This window comes from Entelurus aequoreus, linkage group LG03 (genome assembly GCF_033978785.1).
Source record: "Entelurus aequoreus isolate RoL-2023_Sb linkage group LG03, RoL_Eaeq_v1.1, whole genome shotgun sequence".
Lineage (NCBI taxonomy): Eukaryota > Metazoa > Chordata > Actinopteri > Syngnathiformes > Syngnathidae > Entelurus > Entelurus aequoreus.
This window is the reverse complement of record NC_084733.1, coordinates 10,594,717-10,614,716: the sequence shown is the minus strand read 5'-3', so window position 1 is coordinate 10,614,716 and position 20,000 is coordinate 10,594,717. Positions and strand designations below refer to the sequence as shown.

Here is a 20,000-nt window from a genome sequence, read left to right as displayed (position 1 = left end):
CCACCATGATTGGTAGATTCCTTGTAGCCCGGAAGAGTTAGTGCTACAAGGAATTCTGGGTATTTGTTCTGTTGTGTTTATGTTGTGTTACGTGTGGATGTTCTCCCAAAATGTGTTTGTCATTCTTGTTTGGTATTGGTTCACATTGTGGCGCATATTTGTAACATTGATAAAGTTTTTTTTATACGGCCACCCTCAATGTGACATGTATGACTGTTGACTAAGTATGCATTGCAGTCACTTACGTGTGTCTGTTGAGGCCGCATATTACATGCGTCTGTGCAGGCACATTGTTTGAATGGAGAAAAAGTGGACGCTAAACCTTGTGTCTTCAATATTGATGTCCTCAGTATTGTTGACGGGTGAAAATCGGGAGGGTTGGCAAGAATGCTTCAGCTCCGCGCACACAGCGCTGTCAAGCGCCATTCATATAAAACTTGCGGGCCGCACTAACATTAAACGTTCATATTAAGGTGGGGGCCGCACAATAACGTCTCGCGGGCCGCAATTGGCCCGCGGGCCGCATGTTTGAGACCCCTGATCTACATCGTTAAGCTACATTTAAACCAGTGTGGGTGGCACTGGGAGCCGGCGGGTGAATTGCCTTGCCTAAGGACACCACGGCAGTGACTAGGATGGCGGAAGCGGGAATCAAACGCCACCCCAATGCAACACTTTTGCTTTGCTTTCAATTGACTTCTTACTTGAAATACTCTGTTTGCCCTTCACCTACTCAGTGGCCTAGTGGTTAGAGTGTTCGCCCTGAGATCGGTAGGTTGTGAGTTCAAACCCCGGCCGAGTCATACCAAAGACTATAAAAATAGGAGCCATTACCTCCCTCAGCATTAAGGGTTGGAATTGGGGGTTAAATCACCAAAAATGATTACTGGCCACCGCTGCTGCTCACTGCTCCCCTCACCTACCAGGGGGTGAGGGTGATGGGTAAAATGCAGAGGACAAATTTCACCACACACCTAGTGTGTGACAATCAATTAACGTTACTTTAAATGGTCAATATCATTCCAAAAGCGCTTAAAATATTCACACTTTTGTCATCGTAATAAATACTTTTATACATGGAGATGTTTGTGGGTGGGCCAAATAAACTCTTAAAAAACATACTTTATTATGTGGTGTTTTTTATAAAGTCCCATTGTTACAAACTGAGAGGAACATCAACCTCTTAACAATGTGCCTGAAACTGTTTTGTTTTCATGAACAATATAAAAACAAAGCAGTGCATCGTCCTCACAAGACAATTCACCTTTCCTACAAACAATATATTTAAGAATAGTATTAATGATGCAATACAAAGTTAGTAAACATGTGAGAGTTAAGAAGTAAACAAACCTGGTCTGTGTAACACAACTTGATGTTTTTCCAAAACAGCTTCCAGTCGCTGTAGTCGCTCATTCTTCTCTTTTGTTCGAGAAAGTTCCTCTTCGTACTCTGCTACCCTTCTTTCGCACATTTTCACCGACTTGATCTCTGCTTAGTGATCTGTTGATGACGTCCAAGTCTCTTTTGTTAGCAGCCGGCAAGCTAAGCTAACTAGCAAGCTAAGCTAACTAGCAAACTTTTGATTGATTGATTGAGACTTTCATTAGTAGATTGCACAGTACAGTACATATTCCGTACAATTGACCACTAAATGGTAACACCCCAATAAGTTGTTCAACTTGTTTAAGTCGGGGTCCACGTAATCAATTCATGCTAGGCTAACTAGCAAGCTAAGCTAGCACGAGAAGCTCCAAAGTTCACGGAGACGAGTCGAGTTTATTCTATCATCAATTATAAATAAATAGAAGTTGTTCATACGGTCGACAAATCGATTAAAAAAAAGCACAAATTCGGAATTAAACTACATTTAAAGTCCTCACTGCTCACTTCTGAGCGTCGCCTGTTTCTTTCTGTCACAAGACGCGATCAGTCTACGCATGCGCGAAGAGACAAGTCACTTCCTTTAACAGATATTTCACAACATAGTGTTGGGTTACAACACAAGTAGACGCAGCAGCATTCATAGACATCTTATACGTACACGCTGCTGTGAAGCGAGAAATTGGGCCGCCATCTTGAAGTGGTGATGAGGAGCCGGCGAGCAGCCTCAACTGACAGGTGACAGGTAGAAAACAAAGATGCTAAACTGACAGTTGACAGGTAGAAAACAAAGATGCTAGACTGACAGTTGACAGGTAGAAAACAAAGATGCTAAACTGACAGTTGACAGGTAGAAAACAAAGATGCTAGACTGACAGTTGACAGGTACAAAACAAAGATGCTAAACTGACAGTTGACAGGTAGAAAACAAAGATGCTAGACTGACAGTTGCCAGGTAGAAAAAAAAGATGCTAAACTGACAGTTGACAGGTAGAAAACAAAGATGTTAAACTGAAAATTGACAGGTAGAAAACAAAGATGCTAGACTGACAGTTGACAGGTAGAAAACAAAGATGCTAAACTGACAGTTGACAGGTAGAAAACAACGATGCTAGACTGACAGTTGACAGGTAGAAAACAAAGATGCTAAACTGACAGTTGACAGGTAGAAAACAAAGATGCTAGACTGACAGTTGACAGGTAGAAAACAAAGATGCTAGACTGACAGTTGACAGGTAGAAAACAAAGATGCTATACTGACAGTTGACAGGTAGAAAACAAAGATGCTAAACCGACAGTTGACAGGTAGAAAACAAAGATGCTAGACTGACAGTTGACAGGTAGAAAACAAAGATGCTATACTGACAGTTGACAGGTAGAAAACAAAGATGCTAAACCGACAGTTGACAGGTAGAAAACAAAGATGCTAGACTGACAGTTGACAGGTAGAAAACAAAGATGCTATACTGACAGTTGACAGGTAGAAAACAAAGATGCTAAACCGACAGTTGACAGGTAGAAAACAAAGATGCTAGACTGACAGTTGACAGGTAAATAAATAAATGATAAATGGGTTATACTTGTATAGCGCTTTTCTACCTTCAAGGTACTCAAAGCACTTTGACAGTTTTTCCACATTCACCCATTCACACATTGATGGCGGGAGCTGCCATGCAAGGCGCTAACCAGCAGCCATCAGGAGCAAGGGTGAAGTGTCTTGCCCAAAGACACAACGGACGTGACTAGGATGGTAGAAGGTAGAAAACAAAGATGCTAAACTGACAGTTGACAGGTAGAAAACAAAGATGCTAAACTGACAGTTGACAGGTAGAAAACAAAGATGCTAAACTGACAGTTGACAGGTAGAAAACAAAGATGCTAAACTGACAGTTGACAGGTAGAAAACAAAGATGCTAAACGGACAGTTGACAGGTAGAAAACAAAGATGCTAAACCGACAGTTGACAGGTAGAAAACAAAGATGCTAGACTGACAGTTGACAGGTAGAAAACAAAGATGCTAAACGGACAGTTGACAGGTAGAAAACAAAGATGCTAAACCGACAGTTGACAGGTAGAAAACAAAGATGCTAGACTGACAGTTGACAGGTAAATAAATAAATGATAAATGGGTTGTACTTGGATAGCGTTTTTCTACCTTCAAGGTACTCAAAGCGCTTTGACAGTATTTCCACATTCACCCATTCACACACACATTCACACACTGATGGCGGGAGCTGCCATGCAAGGCGCTAACCAGCAGCCATCAGGAGCAAGGGTGAAGTGTCTTGCCCAAGGACACAACGGACGTGACTAGGATGGTAGAAGGTAGAAAACAAAGATGCTAGACTGACAGTTGACAGGTAGAAATCAAAGATGCTAAACTGACAGTTGACAGGTAGAAATCAAAGATGCTAAACTGACAGTTGACAGGTAGAAATCAAAGATGCTAAACTGACAGTTGACAGGTAGAAAACAAAGATGCCAAAGGACAGTTGACAGGTAGAAAACAGAAGATGCTAAACTGACAGTTGACAGGTAGAAAACAAAGATGCTAAACTGACAGTTAACAGGTACAAAACAAAGATGCTAAACTGACAGTTGACAGGTAGAAAACAAAGATGCTAAACGGACAGTTGACAGGTAGAAAACAAAGATGCTAAACTGACAGTTGACAGGTAGAAAACAAAGATGCTAAACTGACAGTTGACAGGTACAAAACAAAGATGCTAAACTGACAGTTGACAGGTAGAAAACAAAGATGCTAAACGGACAGTTGACAGGTAGAAAACAAAGATGCTAAACTGACAGTTGACAGGTAGAAAACAAAGATGCTAAACGGACAGTTGACAGGTAGAAAACAAAGATGCTAAACAGACAGTTGACAGGTAGAAAACAAAGATGCTAAACGGACAGTTGACAGGTAGAAAACAAAGATGCTAAACTGACAGTTGACAGGTAGAAAACAAAGATGCTAAACTGACAGTTGACAAGTAGAAAACAAAGATGCTAAACTGACAGTTGACAGGTAGAAAACAAAGATGCTAAATTGACAGTTGACAGGTAGAAAACAAAGATGCTAAACTGACAGTTTACAGGTAGAAAACACAGATGCTAAACTGACAGTTGACAGGTAGAAAACAAAGATGCTAAACTGACAGTTGACGGGTAGAAAACAAAGATGCTAAACTGACAGTTGACGGGTAGAAAACAAAGATGCTAAACTGACAGTTGACGGGTAGAAAACAAAGATGCTAAACTGACAGTTTACAGGTAGAAAACACAGATGCTAAACTGACAGTTGACAGGTAGAAAACACAGATGCTAAACTGACAGTTGACAGGTAGAAAACAAAGATGCTAAACTGACAGTTGACAGGTAGAAAACAAAGATGCTAAACTGACAGTTGACAGGTAGAAAACAAAGATGCTAAACTGACAGTTGACAGGTAGAAAACAAAGATGCTAAACTGACAGTTGACAGGTAGAAAACAAAGATGCTAAACGGACAGTTGACAGGTAGAAAACAAAGATGCTAAACTGACAGTTGACAGGTAGAAAACAAAGATGCTAAACGGACAGTTGACAGGTAGAAAACAAAGATGCTAAACAGACAGTTGACAGGTAGAAAACAAAGATGCTAAACGGACAGTTGACAGGTAGAAAACAAAGATGCTAAACTGACAGTTGACAGGTAGAAAACAAAGATGCTAAACTGACAGTTGACAAGTACAAAACAAAGATGCTAAACTGACAGTTGACAGGTAGAAAACAAAGATGCTAAATTGACAGTTGACAGGTAGAAAACAAAGATGCTAAACTGACAGTTGACAGGTAGAAAACAAAGATGCTAAACTGACAGTTGACAAGTAGAAAACAAAGATGCTAAACTGACAGTTGACAGGTAGAAAACAAAGATGCTAAATTGACAGTTGACAGGTAGAAAACAAAGATGCTAAACTGACAGTTTACAGGTAGAAAACACAGATGCTAAACTGACAGTTGACAGGTAGAAAACAAAGATGCTAAACTGACAGTTGACGGGTAGAAAACAAAGATGCTAAACTGACAGTTGACGGGTAGAAAACAAAGATGCTAAACTGACAGTTGACGGGTAGAAAACAAAGATGCTAAACTGACAGTTTACAGGTAGAAAACACAGATGCTAAACTGACAGTTGACAGGTAGAAAACAAAGATGCTAAACTGACAAGTTGACAGGTAGAAAACAAAGATGCTAAACTGACAGTTGACAGGTAGAAAACAAAGATGCTAAACTGACAGTTTACAGGTAGAAAACAAAGATGCTAAATTGACAGTTGACAGGTAGAAAACAAAGATGCTAAACTGACAGTTGACAGGTAGAAAACAAAGATGCTAGACTGACAGTTGACAGGTAGAAAACAAAGATGTTAAACTGAAAATTGACAGGTAGAAAACAAAGATGCTAGACTGACAGTTGACAGGTAGAAAACAAAGATGCTAAACTGACAGTTGACAGGTAGAAAACAAAGATGCTAAACTGACAGTTGACAGGTAGAAAACAAAGATGCTAGACTGACAGTTGCCAGGTAGAAAACAAAGATGCTAAACTGACAGTTGACAGGTAGAAAACAAAGATGCTAAACTGACAGTTGACAGGTATAAAACAAAGGTGCTAGACTGACAGTTGCCAGGTAGAAAACAAAGATGCTAAACTGACAGTTGACAGGTAGAAAACAAAGATGCTAAACTGACAGTTGACAGGTAGAAAACAAAGATGCTAGACTGACAGTTGACAGGTAGAAAACAAAGATGCTAAATTGACAGTTGACAGGTAGAAAACAAAGATGCTAAACTGACAGTTTACAGGTAGAAAACACAGATGCTAAACTGACAGTTGACAGGTAGAAAACAAAGATGCTAAACTGACAGTTGACGGGTAGAAAACAAAGATGCTAAACTGACAGTTGACGGGTAGAAAACAAAGGTGCTAAACTGACAGTTGACAGGTAGAAAACAAAGATGCTAAACTGACAGTTTACAGGTAGAAAACACAGATGCTAAACTGACAGTTGACAGGTAGAAAACAAAGATGCTAAACTGACAAGTTGACAGGTAGAAAACAAAGATGCTAAACTGACAGTTGACAGGTAGAAAACAAGGATGCTAAACTGACAGTTGACAGGTAGAAAACAAAGATGCTAAACTGACAGTTGACAGGTAGAAAACACAGATGCTAAACTGACAGTTGACAGGTAGAAAACAAAGATGCTAAACTGACAGTTGACAGGTAGAAAACAAAGATGCTAAACTGACAGTTGACAGGTAGAAAACACAGATGCTAAACTGACAGTTGACAGGTAGAACACAAAGATGCCGGGCTGTTGAAAATAGGAATCGGGGGATTACTTTTCACAAGTAAGATTTAACATTAACGTACTATTGGTTGTATTTTGTGAAAAGAATATTAGCACAGAGTTTAGAAGGAACAAAGATCTTCAATAGTACTGAAATTGTAGCCGCTAGCAAACAAGATGCTAAACTGACAGTTGACAGGTAGAAAACAAAGATGCTAAACTGACAAGTTGACAGGTAGAAAACACAGATGCTAAACTGACAGTTGACAGGTAGAAAACAAAGATGCTAAACTGACAGTTGACAGGTAGAAAACAAAGATGCTAAACTGACAGTTAACAGGTAACCAGATGCTAAACTGACAGTTTACAGGTAGAAAACAAAGATGCTAAACTGACAGTTGACAGGTAGAAAACAAGGATGCTAAACTGACAGTTGACAGGTAGAAAACAAAGATGCTAAACTGACAGTTGACAGGTAGAAAACAAATATGCTAAACTGACAGTTGACAGGTAGAAAACAAGGATGCTAAACTGACAGTTGACAGGTAGAAAACACAGATGCTAAACTGACAGTTGACAGGTAGAAAACAAAGATGCCGGGCTGTTGAAAATAGGAATCGGGGGATTACTTTTCACAAGTAAGATTCAACATTAACGTACTATTGGTTGTATTTTGTGAAAAGAATATTAGCACAGAGTTTAGAAGGAACAAAGATCTTCAATAGTACTGAAATTGTAGCCGCTAGCAAACAAGATGCTAAACTGACAGTTGACAGGTAGAAAACAAAGATGCTAAACTGACAAGTTGACAGGTAGAAAACACAGATGCTAAACTGACAGTTGACAGGTAGAAAACAAAGATGCTAAACTGACAGTTGACAGGTAGAAAACAAAGATGCTAAACTGACAGTTTACAGGTAACCAGATGCTAAACTGACAGTTTACAGGTAGAAAACAAAGATGCTAAACTGACAGTTGACAGGTAGAAAACAAGGATGCTAAACTGACAGTTGACAGGTAGAAAACAAAGATGCTAAACTGACAGTTGACAGGTAGAAAACAAATATGCTAAACTGACAGTTGACAGGTAGAAAACAAAGATGCTAAACTGACAGTTGACAGGTAGAAAACAAATATGCTAAACTGACAGTTGACAGGTAGAAAACAAAGATGCCGGGCTGTTGAAAATAGGAATCGGGGGATTACTTTTCACAAGTAAGATTTAACATTAATGTATTATTGGTTGTATTTTGTGAAAAGAATATTAGCACAGAGTTTAGAAGGAACAAAGATCTTCAATAGTACTGAAATTGTAGCCGCTAGCAAACAAGAGTATGACCATAATAGAATTGCTTGTCAATTAAATTAATTACATTTAAAAATGTCATACTTAAATAACATAAAGTTGAAATAAATGATTGTGACACCTAAAACAAAATTTACCAGCCGCCACTGTTTATGATGCATTCTCATTTTAGGCAAAGTATAAGACAATACTTTAACAGTATAATTGTAACCAGGAATAAGTCTTCTAGTAACAATATTCAAAAATACTAACATTGTTGGGTAAAACAGAATTTGGTTTTATTCTGAATCCAGTGAAACAGATTGGTGGTTTTAGCTGATATAAAGACTTTCAGGTGTTTATATATGTTTATGTTTAAGTATTTGGCAGACGCTTTTATCCAAAGCAACGTACATAACAAATACATATAAAACAATCACTGTAAACATGATCATTTAAGGGAAGAATGTAATACAAAATATCAATACAAAGTGTCAAGACAGAATAAACTCTCTGCTGCTGCAGCAACAGATACAGTCTATAGGTCCCTAAGATATATAGATATCTAATGTATTCATACATTGTTTATGTAGGATATACGCATGTATATATAACCACATCATATTGTTTTTTCAACTTAAAAATAGCTGACCGTTTTTTCCCCCCTTCTCTGGAATTATATTCCCAGTTTTGATCTCGGACGTCTGGTCACTTATAGCATATAAGAATATTATATTACTGTTAAGCAAACTATGAATAATAAAACATGTGTCCTTTATCATAGCTACACGTATGACAAAAAAAACGTGTGAAAATCAGTGGTATTCAGTGAGGTAATATTAATTAAATGCGCTGACAGTTCATCGCTCCTGCCAAATGAATTGCACTGAGTGGAGCGGATCACCACTCCAAGATGGCGGCCCGCGTCTCGTCAGCGCCAGTAAGCAGTAGGGGTCGATGCTGCGTCTACTTATAAGATGTCTTTGCTTCAGAATACTCTCAAAACAATCACACGTTTTTTGGCTTCAAAATAAAAGCGCTACACTTGTTTAACTACATTAGGGTTTCTCTTTGATGTACGGCTTCATATTAGCCGCCACACCTAACAACATAAAGTAATATAATGTATTGTAGCGTCCAGAAGAAAAAGTCTGACTTTCTTTTAAGCTTTTTTGCCAATTTTATGACAACGGGCCAAATTCCAACAAGTATTTCCTCCGTGCCTCACTTCAAGACACACATTTGTTTATTCTCCACCGACGAGATCCGACCAGCTCCTTTATTATAGGGCTCTTATGTTCCAGTTTTGCACACATTTACATTAACTTCATAAATGTGGGAATTAATTTTACTGTTTCTTATAACAAATGCACTGTTTTTTTTATAAAGTTTTAGGTGATAAACTCTTATTTAGTGAAACGAAAAGAAATGTAAAACTGCATCAATATACATAAATAAAAGATGCATCCATAATCAAATCGCGAGGTGCCCAAAGATTCCAACCTCTAGTGTGTTCTCATGTGTCTCTGCATATTACTTTTGTTGGAGAATCTATTACCGCACACTGAACAACTGAAAGGTTTTTCTCCCGCGTGCGTTCGCATGTGTTTAGTCAAGCAAAAGTTTCGAAAAAAGCTTTTTGCACAAACTGGACAACTGAATAGTTTTTCTCCAGTGTGCGTTCTCATGTGTGACCGCATCGTTCCACTTTGGGAGAACGTTTTGCCACATTTGGAGCAATTGAAAGGTTTTTCCCCTGTGTGCGTCCGCATGTGTCGCGTCAAATCAGCGTTTCTGACAAAACGTTTTGCGCACACGGAACAACTATAGGGGGTCTCTCCTGTGTGTATTTTCATGTGTATTCGCAAGACACTTTTTTTAGACAATGTTTTACCACAAACTGAACAATTGAAAGGTTTTTGTCTCGTCTGTGTTCTCATGTGTGATTCCATATTTACATTATCGTGTGACGCGTCGTCACTATCTGATGATAGTGGGGCTATGAGGTGGTCTACTTCATGGTCTTCAGTCTTCACAGACACGACAGTCAGTGGAAACTTGGTGAGATCAGCCTCCTCCTGCCCTAGAAGACGCTCTTCCTCCTGTGTGATCCAGAGTTCCTCTTCTTCCTCTTTAATGTGGGGGGGCTGTGGCTCCTCCTTCAACTGAAGCAGAGGTTCTTCTTGATAACCAATCAGCTGCTGGACGTCTACAGGACAAACATGAATTATTGTGAAATATGTGATGTTTCAAAAACAATGTATTGATCCATTTTAGTACAGTATTTTTCACAGTAAAATACTGTCATCAAGATTTACTGTAACATTACAGCTAATGCCTGTACAACTACCATACCCTTTAATATCACAGCAAGTAACATTTTTGAAACCATTTTGTATTTCAATTTCTCTTATATTGCTTAGGAGGTGGGCTCCAATGGGCTCACCACTCACAGGCATAGAGGTCGGGTGCAGCGTGAGCTGGGCGTCAGCCGAAGGCGGGGCACTTGGCGGTCCGAAGCTAGCTCTTGGGACATGGAACGTCACCTCGCTGGGGGTCACGGAGCCTGAGCTGATGCGCGAGGTGGAGAAGTTCCGGCTCGATTTAGTCAGACTCAATTCGACGGTAATTGAACATTTAAACAGTATTACTAACCATCTGAAATTTTACCGCGGTTTATCATTATACCGTAATATCAGAAACTATCGGTATCGGTATCAAAAAGTAAAATGTATGACTTTTTAAAACGCCGCCGTACGGAGTGGTACACGGACGTAGGGAGAAGTACAGAGCAGTTGCGTCTCCCAGTCATACTTGCCAACCCTCACGATTTTCCCGGGAGGCTCCCAAATTTCAGTGCCCCTCCCGAAAATCTCCCGGGGCAACCATTCTCCCGAATTCCACCCAGACAACATTATTGGGGGCGTGCCTTAAAGGCACTGCCTTTACGTGCCGGCCCAATCACATAATACCTACGGCTTTTCACACACACAAGTGAATGCAAGCATACTTGGTCAACAGCCATACAGGTCACACTGAGGGTGGCCGTATAAACAACTTTAACACTGTTACAAATATGCGCCACACTGTGAACCCACACCAAACAAGAATGACAAGCACATTTCGGGAGAACATCCGCACCGTAACACAACATAAACACAACAGAACAAATACCCAGAACCCCTTGCAGCACTAACTCTTCCGGGACGCTACAATAAACACCCCCCGCTACCCCTTACCCAATAACCCCGCCCACCTCAACCTCCTCATGCTCTCTCAGGGAGAGCATGTCCCAAATTCCAAGCTGCTGTTTTGAGGCATGTTAAAAAAAAGAATGCACTTTGTGACTTCAATAATAAATATGGCAGTGCTATGTTGGCATTTTTTTCCATAACTGGAGATGATTTATTTTGGAAAACCTTGTTACATTGTTTAATGCATCCAGCGGGGCATCACAACAACATTAGGCATAATAATGTGTTAATTCCACGACTGTTTATATCGGTATCGGTTGATATCGGAATCGGTAATTAAGAGTTGGACAATATCGGATATCGGCAAAAAAGCCTTTATCGGACATCTCTAGTTGCAACCCAGCAATTAAAATTATTAATAAAGCATATTTTTTTGGAGATGGCCGTGTTAAAAGGCAAGTATATCTTCACCCTGAGAGAGAATGTATGATGGATGAACATTATTTACAAACATTGTATTAGATGACATGTGGATGTTCTGCTTACTTGGACTGTGATGCAGCTGTGAGGACTCAGGTGGTTTCTCTTCATGGTCTTCAGTCTTCACAGAGACAACAGTCAGTGGAAACTTGGTGAGATCCGCCTCTCCCTGCCCGAGAAGACACGCTTCCTCCTGAGTGATCCAGAGTTCTTCCTCTTCCTTTTTAATGTGGGGTGCCTGTGCCTCCTCCTCTTCCTCTATATAATAGGGGGGCTGTGGCGCCTCCTGCTTCAAAGTGAATCTTCTCCCCGGCGGCTGAGGGAGACCTTCTTCTTGACGTCCAATCAACTGCTGGACATCTGCAAAAACACAAACAAAACCAATTTTAACTATGACAAATATTACATAGTACATTTAAATGTAAAATTAGTGGAACCCAGAGTTACAAACTTAAATTGGTACTTGAACTATCTTATGAACTCTGACACAACTTTGACCAAAATCCCTGTTAGAACATTTCCACATGTGAGAACAGTGCATGAAGTGAAGTGAATAATATTTATATAGTGTTTTTTCTCTAGAGACTCAAAGCGCTTTACATAGTGAAACCCATTATCCACCTCGTTAAGCAACATTTGAACCAGTGTGGGTGGCACTCGGAGCCGGTGGGTGAATTGCCTTGCCTAAGGAGGACACAACGGCAGTGACTAGGATGGCGAAAGCAGGAATCAAACTTGGAACTCTCAAGGTACCGGCACGGCCACTCTACCAGCCAAGCCACGCCGCCCTACTTACTTGGAATACTCTATTTGCCCTTCATGTGCTTGTATCTATGGCGACAGCAAAGGGACGTGACGTCACGTGCAACCCAACAATATAATTATTAATTGTAAAAAACTAAGATTTCTTGGAAGAAAAAAAAAATATATATATATATACACTACCGTTCAAAAGTTTGGGGTCACATTGAAATGTCCTTATTTTTGAAGGAAAAGCACTGTACTTTTCAATGAAGATAACTTTAAACTAGTCTTAACTTGAAAGAAATACACTCTATACATTGCTAATGTGGTAAATGACTATTCTAGCTGCAAATGTCTGCTTTTTGGTGCAATATCTACATAGGTGTATAGAGGCCCATTTCCAGCAACTATCACTTCAGTGTTCTAATAGTACAATGTGTTTGCTCATTGGCTCAGAAGGCTAATTGATGATTAGAAAACCCTTGTGCAATCATGTTCACACATCTGAAAACAGTTTAGCTCGTTACAGAAGCTACAAAACTGACCTTCCTTTGAGCAGATTGAGTTTTTGGAGCATCACATTTGTGGGGTCAATTAAACGCTCAAAATGGCCAGAAAAAGAGAACTTTCATCTGAAACTCGACAGTCTATTCTTGTTCTTAGAAATGAAGGCTATTCCACAAAATTGTTTGGGTGACCCCAAACTTTTGAACAGTAGTGTATGTATATATGTATATATATATACATATATATATATATATATATATATATATATATATATATATATATATATATATATATATATATATTATATTTATATTTATATATATATATATATATATATATATATATATATATATATATATATATATATATATATATATATATATATATATATATATATATATATATATATATATATATATATATATACACACAGTCGTGGTCAAAAGTTTACATACACTTGTGAAGAACATAATGTCATGGCTGTCTTGAGTTTCCAATCATTTCTACAACTCTTATTTTTGTGTGATAGAGTGATTGGAGCACATACTTGTTGGTCACAAAAAATATTCATGAAGTCTACTGAACATGTTACCGAATCTTCTGGGTCAAAAGTATACATACAGCAATACAGCAAAAGATTACCTCCGAATTCTTCAGGCCAACCTAAAATCATCAGCACGGAGGTTGGGTCTTGGGCGCAGTTGGGTGTTCCAACAGGACAATGACCCCAAACACAGGTCAAAAGTGGTAAAGGAAAGGCTAAATCAGGCTGTAGAAATGATTGGAAACTCAAGACAGCCATGACATTATGTTCTTTACAAATGTATGTAAACTTTTGACCATGATGTATGTATATATGTATATATATTAGGGGTGTAACGGTACATGTATTTGTATTGAACCGTTACGGTACGGGGGTTCCGGTTCGGTGGTGTACCGAACGAGTTTCCACACGGACATAGTAAGTAGCGTAACGCACGTTGTGTAAACAATGCACGCCGAGGCACAACACACGGCATGCTAGCAGCTAACGGGCTACGATAGACTGACCATACGTCCTCTTTTCACCGGACATGTCCTCTTTTGCGGAGCTGTCAGGGTGGAGTTTCTTAAATGCCTCAAATGTCCACATTTTGAGTTAGGGTTGCGTGTATTGTCAATGTACATTCAGGGTTAAGAAGGGGTTAAAAACAAAACAAATTGTGCGTGCAGCAGCATTGGTGAGGGAGGGGCAGAGACAGAGAGAGTTATGATAAACGCGCATGCGTCGCCAGGCTCTGCTTTTTATCCATAGATTTATCAGATTTAATTTTTTATTATCTATAGCAGGGGTGTCAAAAGTGTGCCCCGGAGGCCATTTGCGGCCCACAGCTAATGTTTTAAAGGCCCACGGCACATTCTAAAAATACTATTAAAATAAACAAAAACATCACAAAAGTGAAATAAAAAAGTTTAAAAGGTTAAATGTAATTTAGAAAAAGTTGCAATGTTGACTAATAAAACAAAGCTATTTTATTTTCTTTCAAACTGTCATTGCTCCAAATATAATATTGAATCAAAATCAATGTTATGATGAATTATTGACCTATCCAAGGTTCCGATTACTTCACATCAAATATTCCACTAAGAAAAATATTTTTGGTGGAATATTTTGCAAATTTGGTAAATAAATAACCCAAAAATGTATATTTTGTTGTTTTCTTACTGTACCGAAAATGAACCGAACCGTGACCTCTAAACCGAGGTACGTACCGAACCGAAATTTTTGTGTACCGTTACACCCCTAATATATATATACCACTAATTGTAACATAAGCTAGCCAGTGGTGTTCTTGTTTTATTTTTTGGTTTGAAAAATACAACTTTAAAAAGTTGTGAACATCCCCTTTAAATATCATAGAAATGGTCAATATATTCACATTCCTAAAGCACTTAAAATATTCACACCATGTTTTTGTCATCATAATAAATACTTTTATCTACGGAGATGTTCATGGGTGGGCCAAATAAACTCTTAAAACATGCTTTAGTATGTGTTTTTTTTTGTAAAGTCAAATTGTTACAAACTGAGAGGAACATCAACCTCTTAACAATGTGCCTGAAACTGTTTTGTTTTCATGAACAACATAAAAACAAAGCAGTGCATCGTCCTCACAAGACAATTCACCTTTCCTACAAACAATATATTTAAGAAGTGTATTAATGATGCAATACAAAGTTAGTAAACATGTGAGAGTTAAGAAGTAAACAAACCTGGTCTGTGTAACACAACTTGATGTTTTTCCAAAACAGCTTCCAGTCGATGTCGTCGCTCATTCTTCTCTTTTGTTCGAGAAAGTTCCTCCTCGTACTCTGCTACCCTTCTTTCGCACATTTTCACCGACTTGATCTCTGCTTAGTGATCTGTTGATGACGTCCAAGTCTCTTTTGTTAGCAGCCGGCAAGCTAAGCTAATTAGCAAGCTAAGCTAACTAGCAAGCTAAGCTAGCACGAGAAGGTGCAACGTTCACGGAGACGAGTCGAGTTTATTCTGACATCAATAATAAATAAAGAGTAGTTTTTCAAACGGTCGACGAACCGGTACAAAAGTGCTAATTCGGAATTAACCTACATTTAAAGTCCTCACTGCTCACTTCTGAGCGTCGCCTGTTTCTTTCTATCACAAGACGCGATCCGTCTACGCATGCGCGAAGTCCTTTTACAGATCCAGCTGAGGTAACGGAGACACTTTAAAAGGGAACTGCACTTTTTTTTTTTTTTTTTTTAGAATTTTGCCTATGGTTCACAATCATTAAGAAAGACATGACGACGGATGGATTAAAAAAATGCATTCTGCATATTAAATGAACGTAAATATAAAGTCTGCTTACAGCGGAGCCAATGGGAGCTCCACTATTCCGCCCACAAAATCCGACAAATAACTGTTCAAAAAACGCCAACAATACTCAATTTATATTTCGTGACTTGAATATTGACCAAGTATTAGTGATGTTTGTATTACAAGCGCTAACACAAACTATTTATAGCGGCGCTGTGACATACTTGCCAACCTTGAGACCTCCAAATTCGGGAGATTTGGGTGGGCGGGGCCGGGGGGCGGGGTTAAGGGAGGAGGAGTATATTTTTATAGCGAGATTTCACTGAAATTCAAGTATTTCTTATATATATATATATATATATATATATATATATATATATATATATATATATATATATATATATATATATATATATATATGTATATATATATATTTTTTTATATATATATATAAATAAAATAAATAATTGACTTTTAGTGAATTCTAGCTATATATATATGTATGTATTTTATTATATATATATATATATATATATATATATATATATATATATATATATATATATATATATATATATATATATATATATATATATATATATATATATATATATATATATATATATATATATATAAAAGAAATACAAGAATTTCAGTGTTCATTTATTTACACATATACACACACATAACACTCCTCTACTCATTGTTGTATTTGAAAGAAATCCGTGATGAAGAAAAAAAAAAAAAAGCAAACGTCATGACGCGTTTTTTTTTAACCAAAATTAATGCGCCGTGTACGCTTAAAATTATCAAACTACTGAAGAGAATTAATTTACTCATATTACGTTTTGCATATAGTGAAGGTTTATATTCACCTTGGAGAAAGCGAACCATCAGTTTAAGTGAAGAGTGGTATTTCAGTTTGAGCACATAATAAGATAAGGCCCCTTAGTTTGACATTCCCAGGTGGACTGGGAAAAGGACCTAATTTGGACTTCGGAATGCAAAAGTGATAGCCCTATTCTTGAGAAAAGATTGTTTATGTTGTTTAGGTCAACGCCAACATTTAAACCAGTTGTTTTTCCAGACACTTTCACATGCGCATTTCCTTACATGGTCAGGTTGTGTTCTTCTGACTTAGCACACACCCAGACACCGGAAGGAGGAATATAAGAACTGATGGTTTGGCTTTTCAAGGGAAGGTGAGACACATTTTTTGAATTGTCCTCCTTCAGGAACTGCAGTCCTGTATAATGACGCTCGCTTGTAATAAAGCAACTTTTTGTTCAGCACAGCATCTCCGACGTCTCTTTTGATCCAGCCGCACTGCCGTGTCACCCTTCTGTACGGACGAGAATGACAAGACCCGAAATACACATCACTACGTAAATATTAGAGATTTCACACAGAGTTGTCGGCAAATGGGTGGAGCAAGAATGGGTAGCTGTAGAGATATAGGGAAAAGGGGAGGAAGTATGGATTATAGATTATTACAATCCATGCAGAATATTGGCATTAGAAGAATTGTTGAATATTCCAGGGCAACATTAACGTAAGGTGATCTGGTGTGCAGATTTTAATGCACAAAGTACATATTGGGGCGGCTCGCACACAGACTCGAATGGAAAAGTAATTGAACAGTTGATGGATGAAAGGGGATTGGTGTGTTTGAATGATGGTACAGGAATAACAATTAATGTGTCAACAGGAAATGAATCAGTTTTGGATATTACATTGGTGTCATTAGCAGCAGAAAGTAACTGGGGAGTAGTGACAGACACGACAGTAGGCAGTGATCATTACCCTTTATTGTGTGCAGTCGGTGGAAGAGTGGATGTGAGACCAAGGGAAAGAGTGCCAAAGTGGGTGTCTATTAAAGCAGATCGGGGAAAATTTAAAACATTTATTTGTAGAAGAAACAGTGACTAAGGTAACTGGGGGATGTCAACAATTGTCAGGGCGAGGAGTTTTTCGCAGCTTGCTGCAAGATTTGTTCTCCCGGGATGCAAACGGACTAGACCGGACAAGGCTTGAAGGTAGGAACATATTTTATTCTCTACTCAAAAAACTCAAAGAAGTTAAAAACAAAAAGGAGCACAAGGCGAAGGCAAGCTTAACGCAGGAAACAAAAGCTAAGACTTAGCATAAACTATGGACATGAACCATGAAACTAAAAACATGAAAAAACTCACTAAACTGTGGCTTGAAACAAATAGCAAGAACTATGGACATGAAACAAAAAGACTTACTGGACACGGCATGAATCGAACAGCATGACTATGGCAAGAAAAGTCAAAACAGAGCATGAAAAGATCATCAAGAACTATGGCATGGACAGAACAATGACGCCAGGACGGCTAACTGGCAAAACAGGCTTAAATAATAGTCTCTGATTAGAGCAGGTGCGTGAGTCAAACACATGAGGCAGGTGAAACTAATGAGTCATCATGGAAACTAAAACAAACAGGGGTGCACAAAAAAAGGAACTATGGAGTCCAAAACTAACAGAACATGACTAAACAAAACATGATCTAGACCACAGATCATGACAACAATGTGAATAAACTAATGACAGAAGCAATTTATAGGCAGCAGTTGGGTCAATAACCAAAAGCAGAAACAAAGTCAATAAAAGGCCGGTTTTATGGTGGACAGAGGAGTGCCGTCAAGCAGTTAAAAACAGAAACAAAGCGTTTCAACAATGAAAAAGAATACAAACATCTTTACCAAGACACAAACCACATTAAAACAAAGACTCTGTTATTTTGTATCCATCTTGGTTAATCATATTTCTGGCATACCTACAAAGCCTTACTGTAATGAATACAATTGCATTTATACACGTCTACTACAATAAATGAATGCCATATGTTCAACATTGAGCCTCCACAGCTTAAATCCACGCAGTTTAAATACAGACACTTAATGGTGAAACTTTAGACAGAACAAGTTTAAAGTTGGTCTCGAACTATACATGGTAACTCTAAACACAGTAGACATCAACACATGAGTCTTGCAGAAATAAACTTTTGCACACATTATTTCATGTCAGATAAAAGACAAAGACAAAATTAAACCACACATCCTACAAATAATTTACATTGCTTTTAAACTGAGCCTTAAGTCCTGTCTTTCAGTCGAATTAGATTGTTAGTTCACAAATAAGATATTTATAGTTTTATAGGTGTTTGTAGTTTTTGTTTATAGTGAAGTGAATTAATTAACTCATATGTTCTACATATGGTGAATGTTTATATTCACCTTGGAGAAAGCAAACCACAGAGTTTAAGTAAACAGTGGTATTTGTTTGAGCACATAACAAGATAAGGCCCCTTAGTTTGACATTCACAGGTGGATTGGATCACTTCTCGTAGGAAAGAGGCCCTAATTGGGACTTCGGAATGCAAAAGTGATAACCATATCCTTGAGAAAAGACTACCTGTCTAGCTCATCGCCAACATTTGAGTTATGACTTAAAGTAGTTGTTTTCCAGTCGCTACACACAAACATCTCCTTTTATGGTCAGAGGAATAAAAGACTGGTGGTTTGGCTTCTCCAGTGAGGAGTCCTTCCTTTTCTTGCCCTAGGTTCCTCCGGGTACTGCAGTTCTGTTTAATGACGCTCGCTTGAAATAAAGCAACTTTTGATTCAGTAAAGCGTCTCCGACGTCTCTTTTGTTCCAGCCGCACTGCCGTGTCACCCTTCTGTCCAGACAAGGATGACAAGACCAGAAATACACTTCGATAGTTTATGAATTCTTAGTGTTTATGAAAAATACGTTATGTAACCTATAGTTGCTATATTGTAAGGTAAAGTGTCTTGATTGCATAAAAACAGCTGAACACACAATACATTCCACAACATAAATAATAACAAACATAAGCTGTTTATTAACCATGTTTTGTCGAAGTTTGGATACGCTAAATTTAGCATACTCACATTCGTTGTATCAACCGGTTTATGAAATTGTATGTGGTTTCGTCTTTAATTTGAGTGTTTTCTGTAATTGTAATTTGTTTCGTGAAATGTTAGTGTTTTTCACTTCCAAGCCACTGTAGTTTCCAAATTATCCAGTTACTTATGATAGACTCATTATTTCCACGATTTCCTCCACACTTTCCACAACGTACTGCTCTACACATTCTTGCTATGTGTCCATAGTGTTGACAATTGTAACTTCGTATTTATTAAATATCTCACACACGAATACAGAAAGAGTCCAAATATTTTATTCATTTTATTAAAGCGAATGTGACA

The 20,000-nt window shown here is 38.2% G+C and overlaps 2 protein-coding genes across 7 annotated transcripts in view; one reads left to right on the top strand and one right to left on the bottom strand.

The window, feature by feature from the left end:
* LOC133646114 (gastrula zinc finger protein XlCGF28.1-like) overlaps positions 1-20,000 on the bottom strand; it is a 201,653-nt gene that overhangs the window by 24,121 nt on the left and 157,532 nt on the right. For 3 of the 6 annotated variants that reach the window (XM_062041140.1, XM_062041135.1, XM_062041139.1), the window contains exon 1: positions 1,351-2,269. In XM_062041140.1, coding sequence (XP_061897124.1) covers positions 1,351-1,471 — 121 coding nt within the window. In that variant the 5' untranslated portion in view covers positions 1,472-2,269. Of the gene's footprint in view, positions 1-1,350; positions 2,270-7,916; positions 10,210-11,740; positions 12,035-15,178; positions 15,598-20,000 lie in introns of those variants that run through there. The other 3 variants (XM_062041147.1, XM_062041144.1, XM_062041136.1) reach the window with 3 other exon arrangements.
* The window catches only part of LOC133646118 (zinc finger protein 32-like), a 118,433-nt gene that overhangs the window by 44,147 nt on the left and 54,286 nt on the right, over positions 1-20,000 (top strand). The gene's annotated exons all lie outside the window — the stretch shown is intronic.